Genomic DNA, 18,348 nt, shown 5'->3' with positions numbered 1-18,348 from the left:
AAATGGCCTACTGAGAACAAGCCAGCATGGATTCTGTAAGGGAAGGTCATGCTTAACGAACCTTCTGTACTTTTTCGAGGGAATAAGCAGTCGGGTGGACAATGGGGAACCTATAGACATCATTTACCTCGATTTTCAAAAGGCTTTCGACAAGGTGCCACACGAAAGGCTGCTTAGGAAGCTGTGGAACCACGGGGTGGGAGGGGATGTGCACAGATGGATCAAGCACTGGTTGTCGGGTAGACTGCAAAGGGTCGGAGTGAAGGGCCAATATTCTGACTGGCAGGGAGTCACGAGCGGTGTGCCACAGGGATCGGTGCTGGGGCCGTTACTCTTCAACATATTTATCAATGACCTGGAAAAGGAGGCAAAGTGCGAGGTTATAAAATTTGCAGACGATACCAAACTGTGCGGTAGAGTTGGGTCCAGGGAGGAGTGTGAGGACCTGCAAAGGGACCTGGACAAGCTGGAAGACTGGGCAAACAAATGGCAAATGCGCTTTAACGTGGAAAAATGCAAGGTCATGCATATAGGAAAAAAGAACCCGTTGTTCAACTACAAATTGGGGGGGGCATTGTTGGGAGACAGCAAACTTGAGAGAGACTTGGGTGTGCTGGTGGATGCATCACTGAAGCCATCTGCACAGTGCGCAGCGGCCTCGAAAAAAGCCAACAGGATGCTGGGCATCATAAAGAGGGGCATAACAACCAGGAAGAGGGAAGTCATCATGCCATTGTATCGAGCGATGGTGCGTCCACATCTGGAATACTGCGTTCAGTATTGGTCGCCGCACCTCAAGAAGGACATGGCGGTACTTGAGAGAGTCCAAAGGAGAGCAACGAAACTGGTAAAGGGGCTGGAACACTGCCCATATGCCGAGAGATTGGATAGGCTGGGGCTCTTCTCTCTGGAAAAAAGGAGGCTCAGGGGAGATATGATAGAGACCTTCAAGATCATGAGGGGCATAGAGAGGGTGGATAGGGACAGATTCTTCAGACTGAAGGGGACAACAAGTACGAGGGGGCTTTCAGAGAAACTGAAGGGAGATAGGTTCAAAACAAATGCAAGAAAGTTTTTTTTCACCCAAAGGGTCGTGGACACTTGGAATGCGCTACCGGAGGAAGTGATCAGGAAGAGTACGGTACAGGGATTCAAACAGGGATTGGACAGATTCCTGAGGGATAAAGGGATCATGGGATACTGAGAGAGGTGCTGGGATGTAACACAGGTATAGAAAGCCAACAGGTCGTGCATGTGCAAGACCGGAGGGTTAGGACTACGATGGGAAGATAGGACTTAAATGAGAAACCAAGGTGGCAAGGGAGCCCCTTCTGGTGATGCAGACAGGTCGTGACCTGTTTGGGCCGCCACGGGAGCGGACTGCCGGGCAGAATGGACCTATGGTCTGACCCGGCGGAGGCACTGCTTATGTTCTTATAAGTAGGCAGAAAGGCTTCTAAGAAATTTGGGGGAATTGGTTTCGGTTACCAAATGTTCTATAAAATACAGTACAGTAGTACTACATGTCTATGAGACTACCAGCTCAACAAGATTTAATTCAGAGATATATGCTTATATCAAGCTAATATCAGCTTATATACCAGCTAATATACCAGCTAATATCAAAAGAGCTTAGTATTGCCTCAGTCACCTGATATTTCTTCTATAGTATTTGCTCTCATGTCCAGCATGACTGTCCCATTCAGTATGCAGCTTCGCAGTTCAAAGAGGCTGTGCAAAGAAAGAGTTGCTACATAAGGTTTGCTCCATCGGTCACCTCCATCTTCAACATCTTCTTCAAATTTTAACCACCTGAAATGTAAACAAATATAAATACAAAAATATAGATGAATCATGTTGGCTACAATACTACTGCAAAACTTGTGTGGAGTTTTAGTTCACACTAGCTGGCTAGTTAGCACAGAAAAATATATAATGGCACACCATCTATAATAAAACGCTAAGCGCGCATGCGCACTCGCGCCACGTGTTCCCTGATCTGTCAGGATTTGGCGGCACGAGTGCGCATGTGCTAGATGGCGCGGCGTGAGGTGCTGGTACTTAGGGGAAGGAGAGTAGGCCCGGGATTCGGCCGGCCCCGGCCAGGCAAGACCCCCCTTTCCCGCCACACCCACGCCCCAGCGGTCCCCGCCGGCAGAGGCGTAAAGACAGCTCGGCGGCGGGTTGGCGTGACAGAGGCATGGGCTACGGCCGCCTAGCGCCGACTAAGGCGGCCAACGATTGGCTGGGACGACGGCGCTCAGAAGCCCCGGCTGGGAGCGTGAGACTGTTAGGTGGCCGGGCGCTGTGGCTATCCCAGACTGCTGGCACTGCACCTCCCCCTCCTCTCCCAAAAGACCAGGTCTCATCAGTGAGAGCTCTCGATAGTCATAGTTATGGAGGAATCGGCGGGGCAGGAGCAACTATGACCCTTCCTGTAAGAGGTACTAGATCACCAGGGCAGTTAAAGGTAGTTTATGGGGGATGCCCTTCAAATGGGAGGAAGGGTCAGCATGGTGGCACGTATTTTCTTCCAGTGGAGTAAATGGTTGACCCAGCCTATTGGAGGCCGTCTTTTTGTTGGGGTGGGGTGGATTTGAGCCCAAGAAGACTTGCTCTGGTGGCCAAAAGGGAAGGGGGAAGAAGTTTCAGTTTCAGCCAAAAATGCACTTGCATTTTTGGCCGAAGGATGAAACATGAAATCTGATTTTAAGCTGGTTTTGGTGCCAAAACCAAAACTGAAATTTGGTTGACTTCCAGAAAATAAAAAGGAAGACTTAAAGGTTTGACACTGTTCCAGGAAATACAGTAGCTTGCATATTTAATCTATAGTGTCCTGAGAAAATATTGTCTTGAAACAGTCTCACACACATCATGAATTAGCAAGCAGTGCTCCGAAACAGGTTTCTATCATTGCCCTGAGTTTTGTATAAGGCTCAAAATTAGGCAACAGCGAAATATAATAACTGGCTGTTGCCCAATGTTTGCCTAACATTGTTATTATATTTTGTTTTTGAACTGTTGCCTTATACAAAACTCAGTGCAATGATAGAAACCTCATATGCCAGGTCTGAAAAGAACACCTGATAAGTGTGTGAGACTGTTTCAAGACAATAGTTTCTGTGCCTCTCCTATTTTTGGTATTATGAAGTTCTTGCAAAATATTTTTTTTATTCCCTTTTCACGTAGTGCTACTCCTTAGGACACTCTAGACGGTCAGTGCAGCAACAAAAAGAAAGACAGACAGGGGGAGAGAGACAGAAAGAAAGAAAGACAGACAAGGGGAAGGGAGAGCGACAGAAAGACAGACAGACAGGGGGCCAGGGAAAGAGACAGAAAGAAAGAAAGAAAGAAAAATTAAAAAATGCCTATTAGAGAATGACACGGTGGCGGTTTACCCGCGGCTACTGCGTTTAGCCGCGGGTAACCCGCCAAAAACGGGGAATGAAAATTAGCAGCCTCTGCAGGGACGGGGACAAGGCCATCACCGCCCCGTGGAGCGGTGAATGGCCTTGTCACCGCAGTGAGGCATAAAGGATCGTGCGGTCCCCGCACCCCCATCCGCCAACCCGCACGCCGGCTCGATCGTTTAACCAGCTTCCTCTCTCCACCTCACCTTAGTTTGCCGGCTTTCTTTTTCGGCAACCGGAACGCTTTCAAAAGAGCCGCGCACGCGCGGCTGCAAAGTATTCAATCTTCTGCTCTGACCCAACCGGAAACAGGAAGTTGCAGTAGAGCAGAAGATTGAACTTTGAGCTGCCGCACGTGCGCGGCTCTTTGAAAGCGTGCCGGTCGCCGAAAAAGAAAACCGGCAAACTAAGGAGAGCTGGAGAGCAGTAGCGTACCAAGGGGGGGGGCGGGAGGGGCGAAAAAGGTAATGGCGCCAGGCCTTGGAGCACCGAGGCAGACCGCTTCTCCCCCCTCCCAGCCGAACCCCCGCTGACCCTCCTATCTCCCCCCCCCCAAGTGAACCTTTCCGACCCTCGCAGCAAACCTCCCTCCAGTAGCGTCGACTTTCTCCTCCCTCTGCCGCATCACTGATGACGTCATCAGTGATGCGGCAGAGGGAGGAGAAAGCCGCGAAGGAGGTTTGCTGCTCTCGCTGGGAGGGTCGGAAAGGTTCACGGGGGGGGGGGAGATAGGAGGGTCAGCAGGGATTCGGCTGGGAGGGGGGAGAAGTGGTCTGCCTCGGTGCTCCATTACCTTCTTCGGGCAGCAGCAGCGTTTACAATTCGCTGCTGTTGCCGGCTTCAGGCCTTGTTCTCTGCCGGGTCCTGCCTACTTCCTGTTTTCATGAAGACGGGACCCGACAGAGAGGAAGGCCTGAAGCGGGCAACATCAGTGAATTGTGAATGCTGCTGCTGCCCGATGAAGTTCAGGACATCGAGGAAGGAGCAGGGTGAAATCGGCTGCTGGCTTGGGGGTGAGGGTAGGAAAAGAATCGTGGAAGTGGAGAAATTGGCACGATGGCTTTGTGGGGGCTAGGGGGAGAGAGAAAGAAAGGAAAAAATAAAGAGGGGGGGCAGGGGGAGAGAGAAAGAAAGGCAGAAATAAAGAGGGGTCAGGGGGAGAGAGAAAGAAAGGCAGAAAGAAAGAGGGGCACCAAGGGGAGAGAGAAAGAAAGGCAGAAATAAAAAGGGGGTCAAGAGGGAGAGAAAGAAAGGCAGAAAGAAAGAGGGGAGCCAGGGGGAGAGAGAAAGAAAGAGGGGGGGGGCAGGAGAAGAAAGAAGAAGGATCAGAAGAAGGACCAGAGACTCATGAAATCACCAGACAAAAAGGTAGGAAAAATGATTTTATTTTCAACTTAGTGATCAAAATGTGTCCGTTTTGAGAATTGCATTGCATAAAGTCATCTGCCTTGACCTCTTTGAAAACCCGCGGAATATAAATGATAATTAACATTTTCTCTGCGTACAGCGTGCTTTGTGTTTTTAAAATTTTATTGTTGGTAGATCATTTTGACTTGGCCACAAAGGTAAGGGAGAGGGAGGGGAGCTGCTGAAAGACATCTAGTAATCCTTGCAGGCTTGACTGTGCAGGGAATTATTTTTGTAAAATCATGTTTTGTTATGTGACTGGCATTATCTAGACTTTAATTTCTATGAATGAATAGAATGAAAATGATATAAAATTACTTGCTTGCGGGGACCGCGTGTTCCGGCTCACACAAGGAAGGAGGGGGTGAAAGGGAAAAAGTTTCTCTTCCTTGGAAATAGATTCTGAAGTGACCTCATCAAAGAAGACCAGCACTAAATGTACAAGAAATCCCTTAAACAATGTCAAAAGAGCCCAAAATAGAAAACTGCTACTGCCTTGAGACTCCATTATTGAAGGAATCAACTTGAAATCACAGAAGAGACAGGAAAAGGTTAAATGCCTCATGGAATCCTCAGGTACAAAACACAAACCAAATTGTGAATGAAATCAGAGCAGACAGTAAGAATTATAAAATTGATGTCATTATCCATCTGGAAAAAAAGGCGTACTAGAAATAATGCCTCAGCAATACAATTTTCAGAAGTTCTATTTGCTCATGGTAAGGGAGAAGAGAGACTGCTAGTGATGGTGGGGGGACTGATAGAAGATATGAAAGAAGGGTGGTAGAAAGGAACAGATGGTAAAGGAGGGAGGGAAGGGTGGTGGTGGAAAGGAATAGAACAGACATTGAAAGAGGGTAGAGAGGAACAGACCCTGAAAGGAAATGTGGAAGGCAGAGTGGGGAGAAGACGCTGGAAGGGAAGAAGACAGATGCCAGACTATGGGGGAGCGGAGGGAAGAAAATGGGTGCTAGACGGGGACGGTGACGGGGCGGTGAAAGGGGTGGCGGTGACGGGGCGGTGAAAGGAACGGCGGTGACGGGGCGGTGCAGAGGATGGTGGGCTGGGGACGGTGCAGTGACGGGGACAGATTTTTTCCCCGTGTCATTCTCTAATGCCTATGTCTACACATCTATTCTAGCACTCATTAATGTAACGGGCTAAAAAACTAGTATATATATATCACTCTAGCTACCGCGTTACAATGCTCTACTCTTCTTGAAACAGACTCTAAAAGGTGGGGGGAAAAAGGATTACACTTCATCCTACTAGTTAGCAGAATTAACTAACTAGCTGCTAGTTAATCACCAATTACTGTTTTAATCTAATCTTGAAACAAAGGATATACCGTGCAGTTTCTTTCCATTCATATTCACCACCATTCCGAACACAAAGCTCATCCATCTCGGTGAAGAGGTCATGAGGAATGTGCTCTTCATCATCATCCTCCGTGCCTAGGATGAACTGCACTCGCTGTGAAGGAGTATCTTGATAGAAGTCAAAAGCATAAAGATATATATATATATTTTTTATTTTTTTTTTAATACATCTTTATTGATTTTTAAACTTTGACAATGCAATACAATTACCTGAACATAAATATTTCACAAAATGCATTATTAAACACACAATTTATACATAAAACAATCATTTTCTCCCCCCTCCTCCCAAATTTAAATACCAGAAAAATAATGTAATTATAATATTATAATTAAGTAATTTTAATAATCAAAATACCTTTCCCTCCCCTGGATGTATAAGGAAATCCAACCACAAAAAATATAAATAAGTAAATACATTACAATTATTACGATGTAACAAATACAGTCAATGGGCTCCACACTCTATTAAATGTACTACTAAACTCCAAACACTCCGCATTCATTCTCTCATATTTATACATGGTACAAACATTTGTCCACCAAAACGTGTAATTCAGTTTGTCATAGCTCTTCCAATTATGTGTAATCAATTGAATAGCTATTCCTGTCATTATCAAAAAAAAGATGACTTTTATACTTATCCAAAGAAGGCTAGACGTGTAAAAGCGTACCACAAATTATGGCTTCATAGGTTAAGGGAATTGCTGAATCAAGAATAAGATTAATTTGTTGGGACGGTGCCGGCTTGACTCGGGAGTTGAGAGGTCCTGAGTATGCTACTGCAGGATAGTGGCCGGCTTGAATAAGAAGCCGGGAGGCGCTGGTGGACGGCAGAGGCATCGGGCGAAGAGGGAGGGCAGCTGCACAGGTCCCCGAGGGAAGGAAGCCACCACGCTGAAAGCGCTGCAGCACCCACAGGTAGGTACCCACCCCTGGGCCACCATTGCAAACTTTGGTTGTGGAACGAATCTTCTGAGTTTGCATTATGGCCTATGGGGAACTCTGCTTTGATATATGAGTGCTTTGGCTTACGAGCATGCTTCTGGAACGAAATATGCTCGTAAGCCAAGGTACCACTGTATTATAATGTTATCCTTAGCATATCTAGGTAGTCTGATACTTAATACATGAGATATCATAGGAGACATAATTTTCAATTCTAGATATAGCCAATCTGGAAGATGCTCCATGAGCTCGAGGAGGATCCAATACATTCCCTGGCACATTATATAGGCCTGATGGTACCTATAAAAGTTGTGAAAATTCACTCCACCCTCCGCAATCTGTTTTTGTAAAGATACTAAAGCAATTCTTGCATTTTTACCCAGCCAAATAAATTTAGTAAGAATACTATTTAGTTTCTTATAGTAGGACCCCTGAAAATAAATTGTAATACAGTGGAACCTTGGTTTACGAGCATAATTCGTTCCAGAAGCATGCTCGTAAACCAAATTGCTCGTATATCAAAGCAAGTTTCCCCATAGGAAGTAAGGGAAACTGCTTTGATTGGTTCCACCTCCCCCCCCCCCTCCACGAGGCTACCGGCGCTGCTCCATTCTCCCCCCCACCTTGAGGAATCCGACGCTGTTCCAAACCCCTCCCCGCGATCCAGCTTCCCCCCCTGCGAACCAGCATCCCCCCCGCTCGCGTTGCCCCCCCTCCACCGCAATCCTACTTTCCCCCTCCCGAACAGTCAATGACACCCTTTACCCAACTTGGCACCAGTGCCGGTGCCCTAAGATCCTCCCTCTACTGGCGCGGCTGGGCGGTGCGTCGGAGATCCTCCTTCTTCTGGGCAGGGCTGGGCTGGACTGGACTGGCTTTGAGCATTTGCGCATGCTCAAAGCCTTCTGGTCGCTCTCTCCGAGATTGAGAGCGAGACCAGAAGGCTTTGAGCATGCGCAAATGCTCAAAGCCAGTCCAGCCCAGAAAAAGGAGGATCTCCAACGCACCACCCAGCCCAGGCCGCGCCAGAAGAGGGAGGATCTTTGGGCACCGGCACTGGTGCCAAGTCGGGTAAAGGGTGTCATTGACTGCTCGGGGGGAGGGGGGGGAGTAGGATCGCGGTGGAGGGGGGCAATGCGAGCGGGGGGGATGCCAGATCGCTGGGGGGATGCCGGATCGCCGGGGGGGGCGCTCGTACAGCGAGGCAAGCTCGGTTTACGAGGCACCAAGTTTGCCAATGTTTTGCTCGTCTTGCAAAACACTCGCAAACTCGTGCACTCGTAAACCGAGGTACCACTGTATATCCATTTTGATAACAAACCACAGGCAAAATCATCATTTTTACCTATGAACACCTGCCTGGAGTTTCTTATGATTCAGAGGGTTAATTGAGCCCGTACTGAAATCCCTTTACTTAGATGGTTTAAATTTAAACTGCAGGTGTCATTCTTGTTGGGAGTCTAAGGGGTTCTTTTCCAATTATTTTATTTTAGTAACTATTGCTAGGCACTTTGTGAATACCCTAGATGCCAACAAGGCAGTATGTTGTTTCTCTACTTGAAAGCTCAAATAGTTTCTGTGACTTGAAAGTATCTGTGTGTAAGAATGGGCATCCTGTAAGATCAGAGAGTACAGGCAACTCCTTTCTGAATCATTGGGATTAAGATGACAGGGAAACCATCTAGAACTTGTTTTGTCAAATATCTGATCAGAGGCCCTTAGATCTAGGATGTGGCAAAATCCCCTTTTTTAGTGATCAAGGATGTACTTTGAATAGTATTCCTTCCCTTTTTCCTTGGTGGAATGAGTTTGCATTTGACTGCAAATGGAAAAAATTCCTTTGTAAGCAATTCCTTAAGTAGAGCACTTAGTTTTCATGTTCTTGGTGGGCAATTTGGGGATAACCTTTCTAATTAAGTGTATAACCTGTTTGGACTAGTTTGAGAATCAACTGATCTGAGGTTACAAAAGGGACTTGAACTTATTCCCTCTTACATTTTTATTCCCCATCTGCATTCATTATGTTCTCGCACACTCACTCAGCTATACCCTTATCTCGCCCCCCTCCAGCTTATTATATAACTCCCTACCTCTGGCAGCTAGCACATCACCAGCTTGCCTGCCAAATTAACCCTAGCCCTTCTAGCCAATCTGCCTGCCAGCCAGTACTATTCCCCCAGCCATATAGGATGCCAAGCTATCAACTTCCAATCCCCTGCCCTTTCTTCACAATAGGACAGAACAGCTGATATGTCAAACTGCAGAATCCTAACTTCTAAGGTCCTTGAATTAATGCTCTGAATTCCAAGTCTTATAAGAACATATACAGGAATTTGGTTTCTGCCCGACACATGCTCAACCTCCTACACTACATGGCTCTATCAACAATTCCAGAGCTAGTAATTCATGCTTAAGTTTGAGCCTCAATTTCTTTGGCAGTATAGCTAGAAAGCTGCACAGCAGCAGCAGGTAGACCAGGATGTATGGTGGACACCACCACCTTAAAAGCATCACAGTATATTAAAAGCTACCAGTGCCAAATATCTGCTTACCATATGTTGGAGATTCACGTCCATCTTCTCTGTCACTCTCCTTTTCTCGCCTCCTTCTATGATGCCTGTGACCTCGATGTCGATGGCGTCGACGACTCTGTCTACCAAGTGGTACATGCACTCCTATGTACACAGCTCGATGACCTTTCAAATAATATATATTAAAGTTTATTCAAAAATGACTATTATATTAGTTGCAAAATCGACAAAGTATTCCAGTAGGAGATGGCGGGTCTTCCCCTTTGGGCCTAAAGCCCTGATTGGCTTAGGTGCCTAAGGCCCCTCCCCCTGGGTATTATGAGTGTGTAACACGCATCTGTGCCCATTTTTTTTTTTTTTTAAAAGTCTTCCTGCTCCGAACAGCTGGGCAGCAGGAGGCGGCTTCAGGGTTTCCCCTGCCGGTTCTGCGCATGTGTGAAAGTCACTTTTTCAGCAATTGGTGGGGTGGGATTTGCATGCAAAGGCGGTCGTGCATCAATCACCATTTTAAAATTGGACAATGGCTATCTAGCAACCATTTTTAGTGCAACCAGGCCTCAATCTGTCTCCCCTTTTCCCCACACAGATTAAGGAACTGAAGAGAAGAATTAGGTATCTGTAAGAGAATGGAGTTGCTCTGGGGGTCAGTGCCCAGATGATTAAGCAAGCAGGCAATTTATTTTTATTTATTTTAAAGCTTATACTCTGAACTACCATTGTAGTTGGTTCACAAAACTCATACATAATGCTTAAAAACACAAAGTGATATATCTAATATAAAAGCAAGCAAAAAACCTACAACAAACATCAAAATTACCGTAAACATTTGTTGTTAAAGCATTAATTATATCTATCACTGCATAAGATCAGTTAACTAAATTCAGTCAATATTGTAGAAAAGGCCTGTTTATAAAGATGCAACCTCAATCTCATTCAAAATGTAATAATACAAATTATAATTCTAAGCTTTCTTGGAAAGAATGTTCCAAAGCGTTGGTCCTCTTTCTTAGCTTCTTTAAGATGAACTCAATGGAAAAAAGGGACATCCAACAAATATGTGTCTGATGATCAATATTCAAGATCAGTGGTTCCCAACCCTGTCCTGGAGGACCATCAGTCGGGTTTTCAGGATAGCCCTAATGAATATGCATGAGAGAGATTTGCAAATAATGGAGGTGACAAGCATGCAACTCTGCTTCATGCATATTCATTAGGGCTATCCTGAAAACCTGAATGGTTGGTGGACCTCCAGGACAGGGTTGAGAACCACTATTCCAGGTGGTCAGCATAACTTAAAAAACTGAACAAATACTCATTCTTGCCTTGTGATTCAAGGCTATAAATACAGTAAATATTGTGACAATGTGAGAATCCATACAAGTAACATCGCCTCAGCTGATCTAGCCCTAGCCTTGGTATTACTAGGCACACTGACCAATGAACTGCTGCATTGAGAACCCACATCTAAGTGCATAGCAGCTGAAGTCATATGGGCATTGCTGGTTGAACACACACCATTATGCTGCCAACTAACCCTACCAACAAACTACCAGACCCCAGGAGGTAAAGATGCGGACCTGGCCCCAGTCCCAGAAGAAAAGGAGATGGAGGAAAAGAAGGGGAAGATGAAGAAAGAGATAAGGGCAGCTGATAGCCCTAGCACTTCCTCCCTCAACCATCCTTCACAGCTCCCTCCACCTTAGTATCCCATTCAACTACCCCTGCCAATCCTGCTGTGCTACCCCACAAAGAATACTACAATGATCAAAAGGTGATAGAGCGAGAAAATCCATGGCCTCTACCAGCCCCTGCCACCTGCCCATCATACCGCCAATGGGGCACTATCTGCACTGGCACAGAATATAGCTCAGAAGCACAAGGCTCTGGGTCATACAGGAGCTCAATGAGATGAAGCATACTCTAGGGCACAATAGGTACCCCTGTGGACCTGGTATTTGCTTTTGAGTATGTTAGCAACATCCTATGCCTTATGGTTAGGAAACCTTGGAACCAGGAGGACTGGACTACTAAATCCAAAATTACTGAAGATCTCAGACCTTTGATCAAAGTCTACTGGGTCAAACTGCTTAGGTTGAAACTATGATTGAACTGTGACCCTTGCTTAGTAGTTGCTTGCTCTATGTTACTAATGCTGCGACAACCATCTCAGTGCTGTGATTTTTCCTGCACCCTGATTGTGATGGAAGTAGTAGAAAATCTGAGGTCTTAGTTAGAAGGGTTATCAATATGAACATTAAAATCCCCAGGTATAAGTAACATAGAAACATGACGGCAGATAAAGGCCAAATGGCCAATCCAGTCTGTCCATCCACAGCATCCACTAAGAAATGCCATGCTTTCTTGAATTCAGACTCCACAGAATTCAGTCTCCACACCTCTATTGAGAGACTATTCCAAGCATCTACCACCCTATTTGTAAAAAAATATTATTTCCTTAGATTACTCCTGAGTCTATCACCTCTTAAATCTTATCTGCCAAATTACAGAACATTCCTCCAGCTTCACTAGGTCTTTTCACATCATTAAGAGTATCAACTCTATTGCAGATTCTAGTATCATCCGTAAAGAGGCAAATCTTACCGGACAAACCTTCAGCAATATGGATTACAAAAATGTTAAAAAGAACAGTCCCACGAGCCAAACTTTGAGGCACACCACTGGTAACATCCCTTTCCTCAGAGCAATCTCCATTGTCTTCCACTCAACCAGTTCCTCACCCAGTCCATCACTTTGAGACCCATTCTGAGGGCACACTACTAGACGCCTGTGTGGAACACCATCAAAGGCTTTCCTAAAATCTAAATACATCATATCTAGCACACTCTCTCTTATCCAATTCTCTGGTCACCCAGTCAAAGAAATTGTTCAGATTTGTCTGGAAAAAACCTGCCTGGAACATATAAAAGAGATGTTAAATTAATTTGGAGCATTACTATGTAAAGCCTTATATACCAGACAAAATACCTTAAACTTAATCTTGTATCTAATTGGAAACCAGTGCAATTTATGCAAGAGCAGTGAAACTCTTTCAAGTTTTCTAGCTTACAAGATTAGTCTAGCAGCTGTTTTTTGAAACAACTAACCTTTTCAGATGCTCCATAGTAAACAGAATTACAGTAGTCCAAATATGGTACAGCACAGTTACTTACCGTAACAGGTGTTATCCAGGGACAGCAGGCATATATTCTCACATGTGGGTGACGTCATCTATGGAGCCCCGATGAGGACAGCTTTTTCAAGCAAACTTGATTGAAGATTTTAAGTTTGCTCTGCTGCTCCACGCATGCGTGCCTTCCTGCTCCACTAGAGGGCGCATCTCCCCCTCGTGGTCTCCAGTTCACTTAACCAGCAAAGAAGCCAACCTCGGGGAGGCGGGCGGGTTGTGAGAATATATGCCTGCTGTCCCTGGATAACACCTGTTACGGTAAATAACTGTGCTTTATCCCAGGACAAGCAGGCATGATATTCTCACATGTGGGTGACCTCCAAGCTAACTGAAAAAGGGATGGAGGGAAGTTGGCAATTTAAGCAAATAGATTACGCAATACCGATTGGCCGAAACGGCCATCGCTCCTGGACAATGTATCCAGGCAGTAGTGGGAGGTGAAAGTATGAACCGAAGACCACGTGGCAGCCTTGCAGATTTCCTCAATGGGTGTGGACCGGAGGAAAGCTACGGAGGCTGCCATCGCTCGGACTTTATGTCCCGTTACTCGACCATGCAGCGCAAGACCAGCCTGAGCGTAGCAAAAAGAAATACAAGCAGCCAACCAGTTGTACAAGGTGCGCTTGGAAACTGGACGACCCAGCCGATTAGGGTCGAAGGACAAAAACAATTGTGGGACTGTCCGATGAGACTGAGTGCGTTGGAGGTAAAAGGCCAATGCTCTCTTACAGTCAAGCGTGTGTAGCGCCGTCTCTCCTGGGTGAGTGGGGCTTGGGGAAAAATACTGGCAAGACGATGGACTGGTTGAGATGGAAATCAGACACCACTTTAGGTAAGAACTTGGGGTTAGTGCGGAGGACCACCTTGTCATGATGGAATACAGTGAAAGGTGGGTCCGCCACCAGAGCCTGTAGCTCGCTAACCCGCCGAGCGGAAGTGAGTGCGAGCTGGAAGATCACCTTCCAAGTGAGGAATTTCAGATGGCATTTGTCTAACGGCTCGAATGGGGGTTTCATGAGTTGAGCCAGCACCACATTAAGGCCCCAAACCACCGGGGGAGGTTTGAGAGGAGGGTGGACATTCAAAAGACCTTTCATGAAACGAGAAACTAAGGGATGGAGTGAAAGGGCTTTTCCTTCCAGGGGTTGATGGAAGGCAGCAATCGCACTAAGATGTACCCGAATGGAGTTGGTCTTCAGGCCGGAGTGAGAAAGATGGAGCAAATACTCCAGGACCAGGGGGACCGGGACCGACACCGGGTCCTGGTCGTGCGAGGAGCACCAGGACGAGAATCTGGTCCACTTTTGGGAATAGCAGGCTCTAGTAGAGGCCTTCCTCGAGGCTTCCAGTATATCCTTGACTGATTGCGACACAGGGAGAGAAGTCAGGGGGAGAGAAACCAAGCATTCAGATGAAGAGACTGAAGATTTGGATGCAACAGCGAACCCTGGCTTTGCGATAGCAGAGAGTGAAACAAAGGCAGAGGCAGTGGATCTCTGGTACTGAGTTGAAGTAGAAGGGAAAACCAAGGCTGGCGTGGCCACCAAGGAGCAATCAAGATCATAGTGGCTCGCACTGGTTTGAGATGGACCAGCGTCCGCAGAATCAGAGGAAAAGGCGGAAACGCGTACAGAAACCTTCCTTCCCAATCTAGGAGGAAGGCGTCAGCCTCGAGGCGGTCCGGGGAGTACATCCGGGAGCAGAATTGAGGGAGTTTGTGGTTGAGGGGGGAGGCGAACAGATCTATCTGAGGAGTCCCCCACTTCTCGAACACCTGTCGTAAGGTTTGAGCGTGCAGCGACCACTCGTGTGGCTGGAGGAGGCGGCTGAGTCTGTCTGCCAGACAGTTCCATTCTCCTTGTATGTACACCGCTCGAAGGAAGATGTTGTTGGAGATTGCCCACTTCCAGAGGCGCAGAACTTCCTGACAGAGGGCCCGAGACCCCGTCCCACCTTGCTTGTTTACGTAGTACATTGCTACCTGGTTGTCGGTTCGGACGAGAACCACCCGGTCGTGGAGCAGATGTTGAAAGGCTACAGCGGCGAGATAGATGGCCCGAAGCTCCAGCACGTTGATGTGGCAGCGGCAGTCCTCTGTTGACCACATCCCCTGAGTGCGTAGGCCATCCAGGTGAGCTCCCCAAGCGTACTCCGATGAATCCGTGGTGAGTACCTTGCTGTGTGGAGGGGCGAGAAAAAGTAAACCTTTGGACAGATTTGAAGAGTCGGCCCACCAGAGGAGCGATCGTTGCAATGAAGGAGTCACTGTCACGGGACGATCGGTTGGGTCCCGGTCCTGACGCCATTGGGAGGCCAGGGTCCATTGAGGAATCCTCAGGTGGAGGCGAACGAAGGGTATGACGTGGACGGTAGAGGCCATGTGGCCCAGAAGAGTCATCATCTGCCGAGTGATACCGAGGTCAGCAGCGAAATCCTTCGACTCAGATTTACTAACGCCTCTTGACGTGGAGGGGGAAGGAAGGAGCGGAGTCGAACCGTATCCAGCACGGCCCCGATGAACTGTAAGGACTGAGAGGGGCGCAGCTGGGATTTTAGGAAGTTTACCTCGAACCCCAGACCTTGAAGGTAGATAATAGTCTGTCGGGTCGCTGAGATAACCCCCTCCCTGGACGGGGCTTTGATCAGCCAGTCGTCCAGGTAGGGGAATACCTGGAGGCCCTGTGAGCGTAAGGCAGCTGCGACCACCACGAGGCACTTCGTGAAGACTCGGGGTGACGACGCCAGGCCAAATGGGAGGACTCGGTATTGTAGGTGCAGGTCCCCCACCTGAAAGCGCAGATACTTGCGGTGAGCGGGGTGCACTGGAACATGTGTGTAGGCTTCCTTCAGATCAAGGGAGCAGAGCCAATCGCCCTCGTCGATGAGAGGGTAGAGAATCGGTAGAGAAAGCATCTGGAACTTTTCCCTCACCAGAAATTTGTTGAGTCGCCTCAAGTCTAGAATTGGGCGCAGGTCTCCCGTCTTCTTCGGTACCAGGAAGTAACGGGAGTAGAACCCTTTCCCCGTTGGTCGGGGGGGAACCACCTCCACTACCCGTAGGCGAAGCAGTTCTCGAGCTTCTGAGAGAAGGAGGGGTAACTGAGTTCGGTTGGGAGGGCACACCCTTGGAGGATTGTTTGGAGGGTTTTCCCGAAAATTGAGAGAGTATCCTGATGAGATCACGCCAAGGACCCATGCGTCCGAAGTGACTTGTTCCCAGTGCGGGTAGAAGACCCTGAGGCGTCCCCCGATGGGAAGGAGGCCTGGGTCTGTGGCGAAGGGGGCCAACCCCCATCCGCTTGTCCCGTCAAAAGGACGGGAATGGTTTGGCGGTCGCAGGTGGCTGGGACTTGGGGGGAGCCCGATGGTGAGCTTGCGGGCGTCGGGGTGGAGGCCGTGAGAAGGCGGGGGTAGATTTTTGAGGATAGCGGCATGGAGGGGCCCTGAACGGCCTGGACGCTGGCGGTTTAGGCTTTTGCCGAACGAGGGAGGCAAATGAGCGTTCGTGCTCTGAAAGGCGTTTCGTAGCTGCCTCGATAGTGTCATCAAAAAGTTCTTTGCCCACATAGGGGAGGTTAGCCAACCGGTCCTGTAAGTTGGGGTCCATGTCGACAAGGCGTAACCAGGCTAGGCGGCACATGGCGATAGCAAAGGCTGCCACTCTGGAGGAAAGTTCGGAGCCATCATAGGCCGCGTGAAATAAATGGAGGCGTAGGTTGGAGAAAACCTCCAGGAGCAGGTTAAAGGCTCCTTGGCGTGAGGCCGGCAGGTCGGTCGCAAAGGCTCCCAACAGTCCAATGAGATGTTTCAAGTAGGACATGAAGGTGAAAGTGTAACTTTGTACCCTAGCGGCCATCATAGAGTTCTGGTACAGTCTTCTGCCGAACTTGTCAAGGGTCTGACCCTCTCGACCTGGGGGGACCGCCGCTGAGACCCGGGAGGGGTGAGCCTTTTTCAGGGAAGATTCTACCAACAGCGACTGGTGGGAGAGCTGTGGTTGCTCGAAACCGTGGTATGGTACTGTACGGTACTTGGACTCCATTTTGGAGGGGACATCTGTTACCATATAGGGGGTCTCCAGATTCCTGAAGAAAGCCTGTTGGAGTACCGGATTGGGCGGTAAGCGAAGGGACTCTCTGGGCGGTGACGGTAAATCTAGTTCCGCCAGGTACTCTTTAGAGTATCTTGAGTCGGACTGGAGGTCTAAGTCCAGAGCGTGGCCCATGTCCTGGACAAAGCGAGTGAAGGAGGGGCGAGACGTTCCCGGGGCCCCGTGTGGGGACGGTGAACGAGACCTCCGTCGGGCGGAGAAGGACGGGGAGGCTTCCCTCGAGTATCGAGGTTCATGCTCTGACCCGCGCTCCGAGACCGGGGAAACACTGTGGCAGTGTTCCGGGGTCGAGGACCTACATCGTCTTGAGGAGCCCCTCTGAGACGATGCCGGGGTACGGGGTACCGATCGATGTCGAATCGGTGACCTCAACCCGGACTCCCTTGGCGAAAGCTTGGGACCTCGGCTCGGAGCCCCGGTCCGAGGGGGAGTTAGGAGGATGTGAGGGTTGGAGAGTGATAACTCAGTCACCTTCAGCGTCCCTGTACGGGGCGTCGGTGAACGGCCTCGTAGTGTGGGAGAACTCTGGGCCTTCTTAGAGGTACGGCAGTTTGAGGTTTCGGTCGTTTTAGCGCGACGCTTTGCCCCGCGGCGGTCCGTGGAGGGAGAGCATCTCGGGCGCCTCGGCGAGGAATCCGAGGAGGATGGAATGCGGCGAAGCTGGCGCACTTTGCCCCGAGGGGGCTCGGCGCGAGGCTCAGGCTGGTCCGGCGCACGCGAGGTCGAGGTCGGGGCCGGTTGTAGATGGGCCAGCGCAGCGGACAGCTCCGACGAGATCAACGCTCGGAGCAGGTCCTGGAAAACGGGCACGGACAGCATCGAGGGCATGTCCGATGCCTCGGTGCACTCCACCGGGGGCGACCTCGTATCAGAGTATTCCCGTGTGGTGGAGGCACGGCCCGAAGGCTTAGAAGGCTTCGCCGGGGCTGAAAGCATGGGGCTTCCACCATGCGTCGCCGGTGTCCCCGAGGCTGGTTTCTTCGCTGGTGCGGAACCTGAAGAAGAAACAGGAGACTTACCCGGAGCCGAAGCTTTTTGCTGTCCCGAGGGTTTCGGGGTCGAGTCTCGAGGTGGTGCCGAGGTATTCGGGGCCGAGGTCAAGGCCGGGGCCGAGGCTGACCTCGAGGCCGAGGTAGTGGGTTGGTCGGCAGTGAAAAGGTCCGCCATGCGGGCTTTTCTTCGACGGAGGGCCTGGTTCTGAAAAGTAGCGCACTGGGGGTAGGAGTCGGTTGGATGGGCGGCCCCCAGGCAGAGGATGCACCGGCGATGCGGGTCTGTGATGGAGAGAAGCCGCTCGCACCGGGTACACTTTTTAAAGCCGGTCAGGGGCCGGGACATAGAAAAAGAAACTGGCCGCGGCTCGAGTAGCCACGCG

At 49.0% G+C, this 18,348-nt stretch overlaps 1 protein-coding gene across 5 annotated transcripts in view; it reads right to left on the bottom strand.

Moving 5' to 3' along the window:
- SLC4A7 (solute carrier family 4 member 7) overlaps nucleotides 1–18,348 on the bottom strand; it is a 363,361-nt gene that overhangs the window by 258,750 nt on the left and 86,263 nt on the right. For all 5 annotated transcript variants that reach the window (XM_033930147.1, XM_033930146.1, XM_033930149.1 and 2 more), the window contains exons 3-5: nucleotides 9,697–9,840; nucleotides 6,166–6,304; nucleotides 1,652–1,812 (exon numbers count right to left, since the gene is read on the bottom strand). In XM_033930147.1, coding sequence (XP_033786038.1) covers nucleotides 1,652–1,812; nucleotides 6,166–6,304; nucleotides 9,697–9,840 — 444 coding nt within the window. The remainder of the gene's footprint in view (nucleotides 1–1,651; nucleotides 1,813–6,165; nucleotides 6,305–9,696; nucleotides 9,841–18,348) is intronic.

The sequence above is a fragment of the Geotrypetes seraphini genome, chromosome 2, assembly GCF_902459505.1.
Source record: "Geotrypetes seraphini chromosome 2, aGeoSer1.1, whole genome shotgun sequence".
Classification (NCBI taxonomy): Eukaryota; Metazoa; Chordata; class Amphibia; order Gymnophiona; family Dermophiidae; genus Geotrypetes; species Geotrypetes seraphini.
The sequence above is the reverse complement of the archived record's forward strand: the minus strand, read 5'-3'. Positions and strand labels throughout refer to the sequence as shown.